Source organism: Trichechus manatus, unplaced genomic scaffold (assembly GCF_000243295.1).
Source record: "Trichechus manatus latirostris isolate Lorelei unplaced genomic scaffold, TriManLat1.0 scaffold00120, whole genome shotgun sequence".
In the NCBI taxonomy this organism is placed as follows: Eukaryota; Metazoa; Chordata; class Mammalia; order Sirenia; family Trichechidae; genus Trichechus; species Trichechus manatus.
In genome coordinates, this window is record NW_004444056.1 from 3,259,865 (window position 1) to 3,273,861 (window position 13,997).

At 38.4% G+C, this 13,997-nt stretch overlaps 1 protein-coding gene across 3 annotated transcripts in view; it reads left to right on the forward strand.

Annotated features, from left to right (window-relative positions):
- FAM120A (family with sequence similarity 120 member A) overlaps window positions 1-13,997 on the forward strand; it is a 177,345-nt gene that overhangs the window by 157,264 nt on the left and 6,084 nt on the right. The window contains exons 13-17 of one of the 3 annotated variants that reach the window (XM_023738616.1): window positions 4,369-4,578; window positions 5,732-5,915; window positions 6,595-6,732; window positions 8,954-9,095; window positions 9,470-9,566. In XM_023738616.1, coding sequence (XP_023594384.1) covers window positions 4,369-4,578; window positions 5,732-5,915; window positions 6,595-6,732; window positions 8,954-9,095; window positions 9,470-9,566 — 771 coding nt within the window. Of the gene's footprint in view, window positions 1-43; window positions 4,579-5,731; window positions 5,916-6,594; window positions 6,733-8,953; window positions 9,096-9,469; window positions 9,567-13,997 lie in introns of those variants that run through there. The other 2 variants (XM_023738617.1, XM_023738618.1) reach the window with 2 other exon arrangements.

Sequence of the window (13,997 nt, forward strand, 5' to 3'; positions counted from 1 at the left end):
TGGTGCCATCCCTCTACCTCTACTTCCTGTTTCTCTTATATAGATTTTTACATCAGTATTGACATCCCAGTTCTGAGAATCAGACCACCAGGTATCAGGTATGCCCACTAAGCCTTATTCACCATCAAGTTACTTTGACTCAAAGTTCATCTTATATTCCATATTCCTTTCATTTTTGGATCAACACATAGGGTATAACTTTGGAAAGAGAAAATCACACTCTAAGCTTTCATTTTGGTTCTTTTGAGATCTTAGTACTTTCATGGTTTCCCCTGGTTCTTCATCTAATGCCAGACATTTCTAGAGATATATTTAGAAAGATATATTTTATGTATAGTTTACTTCAATCTCACTCATCATTTCTTTGGGCCTTGCTTGTCTGGCGATCTACAGTTCCATTTAATAAAGACAGCCTACACCTTTACGTTCTTCATGTTTGTTATTATTATAAATCCTGAGACAGCTATAAGCAAAACTAACATTTGGGAAGGGAAAAGAGGTAGGTTTTTTTGCTTTTTTATTTTGTTTTGTTTTGGTGGTTTTTTTAAAAGATTGACGATCCCCTCAGCTATCAGATTGAGCATTGGTAGGAATAATCATTATTTAAATACTACAAAAATTTCTATGCAGAGCTGAGGGTTCCAAAATTCACCGATAGAAAAATGAATTTCAAAATAGCTTTTTTATTTAAACATCAAAAATTTTTCATATAGAAAAGCAATGATGCTTCTTTTGTATAGTATACCATTTCACTTTATGATATAGTCAACTCTTGAGTTTGTTGTTGTTGTTGTTTAAGGTCCCATTGTCCAGTTTGTGGATTGCCCAAACCCTATTTTTCTTCTCCCATTTACTGTCCACTGTGTGCTTGTAAGCATTGCCATCAACAGAGAAGAGAAAGAAAAGGCCAGACAGTTCTAACAGTTTGGCCTCTTGTTAGCTTTTCTGATGGGAGGTGTGTGGGAAAAGATGTTGAAACAATTAAGAACATGAATTTTTAAGAATTTCATTTCATCCATGCTTTCTCCATCAGCCATTTCCATGAATAATTGAGAGTGTGCTGTATAGTTCCTTGAGTACCTTGTGACAGTGATTGATGGGCCTCATTTTTTTCCTGTTATATTTTTTAAGAGCTTCTCCTAGGTTACCAGCATGAATGTAATTACTAAGGTAAAATTAGCCCCGACCCTTTGTTTTGAGGAGGGAGGGTAAAGGAATGAGGAGAAAAACCTTTGTATAATTATATTTGTCCAGTTTCTTTCTCCTTTGCTCTTGACATTCCTATAATTGCCTTAAATTCTTTTAACAGTTTCACATGCCAAGTGCAGAATATAAAAGATGGAAAATGAAGAGCTTTAAAGACAGTATTAGGGGCGTGCAACATGTCTGTGATACCTGTAAGAATTATTTTGCATATAGGTAAATATGACAAATTAAAGTAAGAGTCTGTTGCCCAGTAATTAGAAGTTGAACAAAGTAACTGCACTAAAAATTGATTCTTTAGCTAATTGGGCTGAGATTAAATTTCATACTTGTATTTCCTGTAACGTCGGGATTTTTGTCTTTGTTTCTCTACTTGAGGAACCTTGGATAATGTTGAATATTTTATCTTAATTGTTATAAGAGAATGAGGTTAGAATGTGAATATTACAACTATCTCTACAATCAAGGATTCAGATTCTGATTCTACTGATGACCAGTTTTGTGGCTTTGAGCTCTCTGTGACTCAGTTGCATTTGTAAAATGAAGTATTAATAATGGTACATATAAGGTTAATGACAGAAGTAAATAAGATAGTACATGTAAAAATGCTTAGAGTAGCGTCTGATACATATTAATCACCCCAGAAATACTGGATATTGTTATCTGTATAATTAACAGGGAAAGAAATATTTTAAAAATTAACAAAACACTATGTAATGTAATTTTTTTTTTTTAATTCTAGAGTGAGGCAAAATCTACCCACCATTTGGGATTTTCTCCACATTATTTAAAAACAGCTTTTATTTTGAGGAATTTTCTCTGTTAATGGTGGTCGTTAATACTAAAATGGCAAATTGTTTTGAAACTGTAAACATCATTTTTTAAGTCCCATAAAAGCACATTCCTCAACTAATGTTGAGGTCATTTAAAATACATATATGTGTGTGAATAATCTAGACTTTTCCATTCTTCCTGTCAGCAAATTTGTATAATAGTTCTAACTAGGGTGCTTCCGTCTTCTTAACCGTTTGCTGGTGTTTCTTAAACTTAAACTTTCTTCGCTCAGAAAATGGCTTTGCATTATCTTCATCAAATAAGTGTTTGCCTGTGGATATAACAAACAACAAGAAGTTAGATGCTGCTTCATGTTTTAATGGAAGGAAATGTTTAACATTTTTGTTAAAAAATTTGAACAGCAGACTTCTTTAGAGCAGTATCGATTCAGTCATTTCCTTTCATTAATCCTTGGTCCAGATTCTCCATTCTCTGTGGGGTAGGGTGCGTGGGGCTGGGGCCTGGGAGACTCGGAGTTAGTCCCAGATCCTGCCTCTGTCAGCCTCTGTACCTGGAGGAGGCATTGAGTCTCTCAGCCTGCTGCCTTCACTTGTAAGCCAGAGTAGTCCCACCTCACTGCGCTGCGAGGCAGTGACTGAACGATGTGTGTGACAGCTGTTTGTCATAGGAAAGTCTGACCTGCCTGGAAGGGACCACTGTTCCCTCCTGCAGAGAGCAGGCCCTGAGAGGAGCACAGATATTGTTGCTCCTGGCATGAGGGGAGCAGGGTCCTGTGGGGCAGCCTGGGTTTGTTTCCTGACCTTCCCCTCCCTTGAACTCAGATGCTAGCATTTGTCTTGCCACTTTAAAACCAGCAATGAGAAGGGTGGAGGGTCAGCTTTGGGAGAGAGGGAGACTCCCTCTTCCTGCCTTGAGATTTTATACTAAGAGATGAGGAAGTGCATTCCTTTCTTTCTGCATCTCAGAAACAGGGAAGGACTACTCTGGAATCTAAAATCAAGGGGAGTGATTATTATTTAATTTTGTTCCAGTCTGACCCTCTCTTTCTCCACTTCCTGCTCATAAATTTAAAAATGCATCTGATTCCATCACCCCACCTCTGACCTGCCCTTAACTGATAATTTTTTTAAGTTAACTTTTCAACAGCCACATGGGAAAAATAGCAGCCAGCACTACATAATGGGATTGGGGGGTGTAGATAGACAGTGCTTATAATTTATGAACATTCTTCTCCAGGTTTGGGAAGTTCTTAACTGCATTGACTTTAAAAACAAAAATTTTGGAAAACACGGTGTTAGCTGATAATGGGGAACGTTGACACTGACAGCACAAAACAGCAGATGGTCACAGATTCCTTCCTATTTGGCACTGGAATGATCTTTTTTCTCTTTAGTGAAAAGCCAGTTTGCCTGCCATGACTAGGCATTGCTTAGATGAAACCCCATAAAGATAGCATTTTTGAGAGGCCTTCATCTTAGAAAATAAGCATGCAAAATGGGAAGACCGAAACCAGAATGGAGTTAAAACTTTGCCCTGGATAATCCACAAACTAGGTCTTTTATGTACATATAATCAAGAGTTGACTGTATTTCCGTTAGTGCTTATTAATCCTGGTCATCATATGTTAGGAAAGGGCGTATAAGAAAGGAAGACACCTAGCACTCATTACTGAGTGAAAAAGAACTGTGAAGTAGAAATTTATGCTGGGTTATAATATTGTGCATCTTTAAAGTATGGTATTTTTGTTGTTGCGTTCTTTTCATTTATAAGCTATCCATTTCTCCTAAAACATTTTGGCAGTCTCATTAATAAGTTGCTGTCTTAAACATTAACATATAAAATAATGTAACTATAAAGTACAGTTTTATTTTAGAAGGTATCTATCCCAAGTAATCTTTTAACATAACTACTTGAAAAATGCAAAATTTTCAAGTGTTCAGTTTTACAGCCTTTGTGTTAATATGTTACCAGTGTTTAGAATCTGAAGTGTAAAATTTTATTTCATAAGTGAATTATGGGATTCTTAAGTGCTAAAAAGACTATTTATTACTTTGTCATGTGTCAGCCTTAAATATAGTATTACTTTAACTGGTGTAATGCTTTACAGATTCCAAATTGAAATATTCTGATATGTTTATAAACCATTCTCTTAGATTTAAATTTGTTAAATAACATAAATAATACTTGTGTTCAGATAAGGCAAATGCTAGATCAATGTAAAGTAATGCTAGGACTCCTACTTAGTGGGGCTGTTTGGTTGAGGACCAGTCTCTATTACCCTTAGAGAGCTGGAGAGTTGTAATGAAAATTTGGAAGAATTAAATACTGTAGTACTTTTATTCCATAGAAATTACTCTTTTCAATTTAAAGATTGAGAACCTAGATCCCCGTGGAATTCAGTTGTCAGCTCTGTTCATGAGTGGAGTGGACATGGCCCTGTTTGCAAATGACGCGTGCGGGCAGCCAATCCCATGGGAACACTGCTGTCCTTGGATGTACTTTGATGGCAAGCTCTTCCAGTCTAAACTCCTCAAAGCCAGCCGGGAGAAGACCCCGCTCATCGACCTCTGTGATGGTCAGGTATGCTATGGACACACAGCACCTACGTGACCTCTAGAGCTCTTTTGTCATTTGGGGCTAGTGGGACCTGGAGGAGGCAGGTGGCCACCCTGCTTCTGCTCTCTTACAGTGAAGAAATAAAGCTCATCGCATATTTGTACTGAAACCCAGGTGACAAAGATTCTGTTTTAGGTTGGTCCCTGTCCCATGTGTGCCTAAATACCAGTTGAGTGGCCATGATGAGCTAAGCTCTCAATATACTATTTTAAAAATCTTAGTTCAGAAATAAACTGAATTTGGTGATATTGTCCCCACTGTGTAAAGGGACTCACAGTTGCTCAGATTGTTTAAACCTTAGGCTCTGACTCCAAAACATGTTCTTCCCACTGTGCCTCATGCTCTAAGTACAACTCCATCTAGGGACATATGTTCTAGGTGGACAGAGAATCAAATTCTAACCAGTGTTCTCTGATGAAAAACTGGTCTTGGGTGTATGTATTTATTGACAAAGGACACGCAGTTGAATGTTTTAGATTTCGTTGTCCACACTTGTGCAGGTTACAATTTTTTACATACTGCAGTGAGTACGTGAAAAGGGCTGAAGCTCAGTCAGCCCACAGGCAGCACAACAGAGCATGGTCAGGCAGGCTGCCATGTAGTCTGTCCATGAAGATCTCCAGGCTTTCCCTCGGCTTTCTCGTTTGTGAAGTGCTAGATACCTGACTTAAGCACTTAGAACTGGTAGGAAAATAAAATCTTAAAATGGGACATGTACACTGACGGTAAAATGTTTATCTAATGTAAGGTATGCTAACAGAAATGAAGGCTGCAGAGTTTTCTGTCTGAATTTAGGCATTGATTTTGAGAACCAAATACATTTTCATGCAATAAACTTTAATATTAAATGGTTCTTAGCCCAAGTTATTCTGAGAAATCAGAAATTTTAAGTTCATATTTGCTTTTAAAAGTATATTAATTTTCTTGGATTTTTGCTTTTGCAGTTATTCTTGCGTTCTCTAAACAACTGTCACTGAACATAGTATGACTATATTATTTATGGGTAAATACATCAGTGTATTTCAGCGGTTGGTAGATCTTATTTCTTTAGTGCTCATTTCCATTAGATTAAAACATTCTGCATCAAGTTTTCACAGTCCGAGTCCTTGATTTGCAGGCTGAACAAGCTGCCAAGGTTGAAAAGATGCGTCAGAGCATCCTGGAGGGGCTCAACTTCTCCCGGCAGAACCACCCGCTTCCTTTCCCACCACCTCCTGCTCTGCCCTTCTACCCAGCTTCCATGTATCCTCGGCACTTTGGGCCAGTCCCACCATCTCAGGGCAGGGGCAGAGGTTTTGCAGGTAAGTTGTATCAATAATTGTAGTGACGTGTTCATGTGGGAACAATAAATGCTTAAAAATAGTTTGTAGTACTTTTTAGTTAAGCAATATCTTGCGATGTTGAGACCTTGTAGTGGTCAATCTTGGTTAATCTTGGTTATGAGGTTTGCAACAACAAATTCCTCCATTAGAAAGGAGCAGATGAGATCACTGAAGAGAATATGGGAAAGGGAGAGATGGGTCTACAAAAGCTGTTGCAGAGGCTGAATTTTAAAATTTGTCAGTATAGCTGAAAAGAAGCTCTGCTTGCTTTTTTGAATTAAGATGTTTGTCTCATGTTTGAGGGAAAGTAAATCCATCAAGGTCAAAGAAGCCCTCTTCCATTAGCCATCTTCCAGGGCCAGTCACTGAACATGCAGTTTTAGTGCCCTATTCGAATGGCCTCTCACGGGAAGGACCCCTCCCTGGATGGGCAAGTGACATCGTAAATGATCAGTGCAGGACTGTGTAGCATGGTGATGAGAAGGGCCGGTAAATCCCCTCTTCTTGGCATCGTTACTGTATACAAATAACAACTGAAAGGAAAGGGGTCGCTCTGATGTGAAGCTCAGCAGTGACTGTCCCCTCAGGAGAAATGAACCCCCTGTACCCACTCCCCTCATGGCTTCTCCCCTGTCTCTCTCTACCCTGGGTCTAACAGGAGTCTGTGGCTTTGGAGGCCCTTACGGGGAAACTGTAGCAACAGGCGCTTACCGTGCCTTCCGGGTGGCAGCAGCAGCAGGACATTCCGGAGCCTTCTCGGGCAATGACAACAGCAGGACTAGCAAGTTACAGGGCGGTAATTATACCCAAACCTTTTCCTAGAGCTTCTGCCTGCCAACAGCTTCTTTCACTCCATAATCTGGCTCCCAACTGACTTCCTGTTTCTTTTCTTCCTTAACTGTCCTTGCAAGCCACGTTCTCCAGTAAAATATTCTTTCTTCTAGGTCCCTGCTCTGACATTCATTGACTGCTACTCTCCTAGACTCTGTCTGCCCTCAGGTCTCTGCAGCAGCTTTGCTGTGGCCAGTCTCTGCCTTTCAGTGTAGACCAATGAGTGTCCACATAGAAAAGAGCCTTTCTGTGGACTTAGGTAACTCATCCATCGGCTCATGTTAATAGACTGAGTTGCTGAATAATACTCAGTGACGTTTCTTTCCTACTATTTTCTCTAATAGCCATCTTTTGCTAAAGATTAGGATGATTGTATAGAAGATTTTAATGCCATAGTAGGACTGCTGGCATAAAAAGTCTGTTTTCGTCAGTTTCTTTCGTAGAAACATTTGTAAGGAAAGATCTAATGTTAAATATATAAATAAGTGACTTTCTTTTAAATTCTCATTGCTTCTCATGTGCAATACGTTCACAAAGGGAAACAAAAATCTGACATTTAACTTTTGAAATCAATGTCTCGTGAATTTGCTATCAGTTGAAGCCTATAACATGTGGCTTTATCATAAACCAGCATTTTGGAACTGCAAATGTAAAACTGGTCATCAAATCCACAGTACAGGGCTTATTCAAATAAATGTTTGAGTAACTTCTAGGACAGGCAAGCCCTACTCTCTTCTCCAGGAGTATTTTTCCAGCTCAGTTACTTGAGGTACTTACCGAGGCTAGCAAGAGATGTCTTTTGTAACAATAAGATTCTTAAATATTTAATGATAAATGCAGTCATCTCTCTATCTGTAGGCGACAGAAGTTATTTCTTGTTTCCCTTTTGCAACTGCATGTCCATTTCTTGCCTACTATTTGTCCTCCTATCCGGCCTACTACAGGGGTGCTTTTCTGACCTCTGACTATTCATTGAGCAACTCTCAGTCGTGTTTACTATGTGCTTCTTAATTTGCTTCAGTTCTTTATTGCCTTGCCTTTGAACTAAAGCTAGGTTGTGGTTGGGATAAAAGATGGAGGAAGAAGAGGGCATTTTAGAATGGATATTTAGGGAAAAGAAGTGAGTTCTTAGACTGAAATGACAAGAGGAACTTGCTTCCTAACTTTTCTAAAATTGTTTCAGAAACTCACATCTACACTGTTTAATATGGTAGCCACCAGCCACGTGTGGCTATTGAGCACTTATTGTGTGGCTCGGTCAAACAGAAATATGAGTGTAAAAGACACATCAGGTACAGAAAAAAAGAATGTAAAATATCCGAATAATTTTTTATATGTATAATATGTTGAAACAATATTTTGGGAGATAAGGTGTATTACTAAAATTTACTTCATCTTTTTTCTTTTTACCTTTTTAACGTGGCTACTAGAAAATCTAAGGCATGCCGTGCGTTTCTGTTGGACAGTGCTGGCCCAGGTGCTGCAGTGGCAATTACTGCCATGGCCAACATCGAGAGAACGGGAGTTTATTAATGGTCCACTCCACATGCCAAAAAATAAGATGTTTGGGGCTTTGTTTTGTTTTTACTAGAAGTATTACTATCAGTTAATTATTTGAGGGTTTTTTTTTTTTTGTAAGTCAGAAAGCCACAGAATGTGCAGGCTACCAGTGAGTAATAGAAGTTAGTGAATATAACAAATGTTTGGAGCTCTACTGAAGGAAATTCTAGTTTACCAAAACCAAAAAATACCGACTACCTAGCTAAGGTAGTAAACTGGAAAGTATTTTACCTAAAGGGGAAAAAAATCTGAGTTTGCAGATTTACATCTTGGTAATATGGATAGGTGTGTCATGTGCACTCAGTAGCAATGCTTTATTACGTCTATTTCTATCTAAATAGCCTTGAATACATTTTGCAGTTGTAACCTAATTCAGTTGTTATGGTTTCTTTGAATAGCTGACAAATTTGTTTTATTTGCAAGTATATTTTTGGCAACAGCTTAAAGTCAGTGTACACAGAGACATTCCACATAATAAAAATGAAGTCTTCAGAAAACATAGTGAAGAGGTTTTCTATAAAATATAAATGAAAATTGAAAAGAAATTCTTTGCTTGCTTCTCTTTGCTATTCTTAATTCTGTGGTTGTAAAGATTTTTTTTTTTCCATGTTTTCTTTTTTATGCAGGAGTCCAACCTATACCTTCTCAGGGAGGAAAATTAGAAATAGCTGGCACTGTGGTTGGCCACTGGGCTGGGAGCAGACGTGGCCGGGGAAGCCGAGGGCCTTTCCCCCTACAGGTAGTTTCTGTTGGAGGACCAGCAAGAGGGTAAGTTCTGAACGATGCAGATGTATTTTGTATTTTTAAAAGAGCCTCTTCCTTGCTTTTTTTCATGTATGAGTTTATTAGGACACTTTTATATCGTTAATGCATTCTTTAACATAATTCTTAATAGTTGCAGAGGGATTCCATTATATAGCAATGTCATTATGTAATTAACCAGGGATCTTTTTTCAATGTTTGGAAAAGTAGCATTTTTAAATTGCATTATTTTTCAAGTGAATGCACTGGATTTGAACAAACGTAACAAACAAAATTATGTCCTTGGAATAAGATCCTTCAAGTACCATTTTTATATTTAATATTAAATGTTTGTAAAAAGATTTATGCATATTTACATTTGTCCTTTTTTATTCATTTAGACGTCCTAGAGGAGTTATTTCCACCCCCGTGATTAGAACATTTGGAAGAGGTGGAAGGTACTATGGGAGAGGTTACAAAAACCAGGGAACAATTCAGGTAATAGTACAGCATGCTGTTTGTTGCTGTTCACTCTCAGATGACCTCACTTTTCTGACCTAGCACTTCTAGAATTGATGTTCAGACAAAGGAGTTACTGGTACATTTCTATAGCTGTCAAGCATCTAACACTATAACTGGCCCATTGGTGCTCAACAAATGTAAATTTCTTCAAACCAAAATCATTCCAATGTCATTTTTACTTAATCAAGAATATATGGAGACAGAAGAAAACTAGATGGTGCCTGGCTACCACTACCGACCACTCTAATCAGGGCCACAATAGATGGACCTTGATAGAATAAGAGAAAAATGTGGAACAGAACCTTGAATTCCTGAAAAAAAAAACCCAGACCTACTGGACTGGTTGAGACTGGAGGACTCCCCAAGACTGTTGCCCTGAGATACTCTTCAAACCTTGAACCAAACTAACCCCTGAGGTTACCTTGTAGCTAAATGACAAATTGGCTCAAAAAAAAATAATGAATATCACTGGTAAGTACTGTGCTCCTTTAAAAAATCACCTGTATGAGACCAAATGGTCAACAATTACTTTAAAACAAAGATGAGAATGTAAGTGACAGGGAAACTAGATTAATGGAAACAGAACAACCAGAAAGGAAATAACGGAAATGTTCACACATTGTGAAGAATGTAACCCATGTCACTGAACAATTTGTGTAGAAAGTGTTGAATGGGAACCTAAACTGCTGTGTCAACCTTCACCAAAAACACAATAAAATGTAATTTTTTAAAAAAAGAGTATACAGAGAGAGCATGATCTCCTTTTCAGAAATTTAGCTGAGAATAATCTAGATGCTTTTAGTGATGTTTATATTATAAAGTATTAATTTAAATAAATAGAATTGTAAGCTTCAACTCTGGGGCCGTACATCTTTATTATCCTCCTGTACCATGTTGACCAGTGCTTCTCTGAAAGAATCAACTCATGAGGAAACAAAGGCATGCGCAGCTTTCCCTTGATCTCCGAAAGTAGAGTGTTCCTAGGAAACATTTCATAAGACAAACTGGCGTAAAGCGAAGATGTAATTAACATTAATTTATATGGGAAAAAATTTCGAGTGTTCCCAGACCCAAAAAATAACTTACCAGATCATACCAAATAACACATAAAACCTAAAATAACACTAACATATATATAGTAAAAGCAGGAGTGATATGATAAATAAATCAAGATAAAGCACAGATGCTCACAGACACAGTTCAGAGCTATGGTGGCTTGGTGTGGTCCTTGGGGAAAGAGCTTGGCGGTGCCACTCTCGCTGCTTGGGGTGCATGCTGCGTCTTTAACTGCTGGCAGCAAAACACTGCTATTTCCATTTTTCGCAAAAGTGAAAATCCTCTTCGGATTCCTTTCAGTTATCGGAAACAGATACTAATGTAGGTCTCTAGTAAAAGCAAAGTGACGTAAAGCAAAATTTAAAAAGCAGAGGATACCTGTACCCGTCTTAATTAAAGAACATGAGTTTTCTTCTGCCTTATATGTAGCATAATAGGACCTGGATTCTCATGAATTTCCTCTTGAGAATAATCTTTCTTGTTTCACTTTTTGAGTGATGGTATTTAATCAGAGTGTGTATTTTTTCCCATGCTATACATATAAAACATTAAGAGTACATTCTTAGGGCTCACTATTAATAACCCATATTTGGAAATTTAATTGGCAAAGAGAAAAATAAAAATATGGCCTTTACCAAGCGATCTTAACATCTTGGTAATCTTTTACTTTAATGAAGTATGTCAAACAAATCAAGTACTAAGACTAAGCACCTTCCTTGAAAGCAAGGTCTAGGTGTTATTCTCTTTGTAGCACAGTGTCTAACAAGTAGTAGGTATTCAGTAAGTTTTTGCTTTCCTCTGAGCTGCACCCTGGCCTTCTCAGGCCTTCACACAGTGACCCCCTTTTAAACTGAAGGCATTCTTGGTTTCACATTAGATTTACAAAAAAGAAGAGAACTCTGATCTTATTGTTCCCCCAGCCCAAAACCCTATCGCCTTTCGAGATGGCCCTAACGTTGCCTTCATTGTCATCCCTAAAGGATACTAGGGGGCCTTTCCTGAGCTGGTGGCAGGAAGTATGTCCACATTGCTTTAAAAGTTTTGTTTTTATTTTAATATAAAACATAGATGCCAAAACCCACAAAAAACATGTGTAGCTTAATAAGTTATAAGGCAAATACCCAGGTAGCCATCCCCCACATGATAGAAAAGAATGTTGCTAGCCTAACCAAATGCCGTACCATGTGCCCTGTCCCAGCATCAACCTCCTCCCTCCCCAAAAAGAACCACTCCCAGAATTTTATACTGGTCTCTTAGTCATCACTTCCTTGGGTGTCTTCATAGCTCTGTCACTCTAGTGTGCATCTCCAGACACTGTGGTTGAGTTTTGTTCATTTTCCTTTAATTTGATACCTCTTTGAAGTCTCTTCATCTGTGGGTTTCCCTCCATCCCTTTCTTTTCCTTTCAGTTTACCTGTTGAAGGACCCAGGCGGCTTCACCTCCAGAATTTCCCAGTCTGGATTTTGCAGGTGTGCACTCATGGTGCGGTTCAGCATGCTCCTCTGTCCTCTGTACTTCTTGCATATTGGAGGCCGGATCTGTGTGATGTGTTGGACACAGTTCAGTCCCTTTGGCGAGACTGTAGTTAGTGCTGTGCACACAGTATCTGGTTTTCTCTTTTTATGATGTTAGTGCCTATTAATGCCTTAATGATAGATCCATTAATTCATTGGCAGTTGCAAACTGAAGAAATTCTGTCACTTAACTGGAGTATTTTTATAAAGAGATGTTTCCCATTGCCTACTGTAAGGTTACTTAGTGGTACGGTTCCTATAGGAAAGGCAAGATAAATGCTTGATTCTTGAAGCTCACATTAGCCCACTTTTGGCAAGTGAGAGCCTCTTCACATTGGCTCCTGAGTCCCTAGTAGTCTTTGGTAGCTTACCCTGTGGTGTGATAAGATGGTCTGGGCTCATCTTGTGCACTGTCTGACCTAAACCTGGAATTAGCCGTTCTCCATAAAGCCCTTTTAGTAGAAAATGGGATTTCAAAACCACAGTCTGGGCACCAAGACATTCTTATTGCCCTGGGAGTGGTCACTGTCTGTTATTCTGTGGCCAGAGCTGGCGGGAAAGTACATATACACAAACATGTACAGACAGAGTTCTGTTTCTTCATACATAAATATTCCACACACAACATAACATACTTTTGTTTTTTAAGATAAAATACCTTGTGAGTTCTTACTGATGCTTCAAATTCAAATTGAGGACTCCATACATCTACATACATCTGTATGTCCTTTCTTCCATACCAAATCACTGTTTCTAGGCTTTTCCAAATGACAGAGCTAAGAAGGAAAGGCATGTGTGTGTGCATGTGCACACACACTCAACATATATACATACATGCTTTTTTTTTAAATTCAATACCTCATGAGTTCATATTGATGCTTCCAATTCAAATTTAGGACTGCAAGATTTTTACTTAACTGCTATCATTTGTTCTCTCTTCTGTTCTGATAATCTTGGTTTCTAAGGACCCAGGGAATGATTAAATTAGAGTATCCTATAACGAATCATTTTCTTTTCTCATATTACATACACAGTAGACTGAGAATAAATCCTAACACTACCATCACCAGTGTGATTCCTGAGAACAGTTAAAGTTTTTGCATATGCTTTCCCTATTCTCCCCCACCGTTCTGCATTTTTAAAAATGTAGTCATTACTCATTATTCACTGATTCTGTATTTGCACATTCATCTATTTACTAAAAATACTTGTGCTCTGGTGGTCATTCGAAGACATGTGCATGCAGAGAGCAGTGAAACTTCCCAGCTGAGGTCCAACAAGACTGGTTTGGTATTTGCTCAGTCGGCGTTCACAGGGACTTTATAGACCGTAACTACCATGAATAACAAGAATTGGCTCTAGTTTTACAATTAGTGGAGCCCTGGTGGTGCAGTGATTAAGAGTTCAACTGCTGACTAAAAGGGCACCAGTTGGAATCCACCAGCCACTCCTTGGAAACCCTATGGGGCAGTTCTACTCTGTCTGTAGGGTCACTGTGAGTTGGAATCGACTCCATGGCAAAAGGTTTTTTGGTACAGTTACTATCTTCATTATTTGAGCATATAGCTATGGCATGCTTTGTTTTCCCTTTTAACCTGAGTCTTGTTCTAAAAATAACTACGTTAATGCCTGTCATTCAAGTGGCACACTACATCTACATCTCTCTGTTCCTCAGAAACGACTTAAGGAAAACAATTTGTTTCCCTTATAATTGTAAGCATTGGCTCACATTTTATTTGAAGTGTCTTAGATAATGTTATTTCATTTTCTTGCATAAAGTATTGCTGTCAAATATTGATGATAGTCTGATTTTCTTTCCCTTTGAAGTCACTTGCC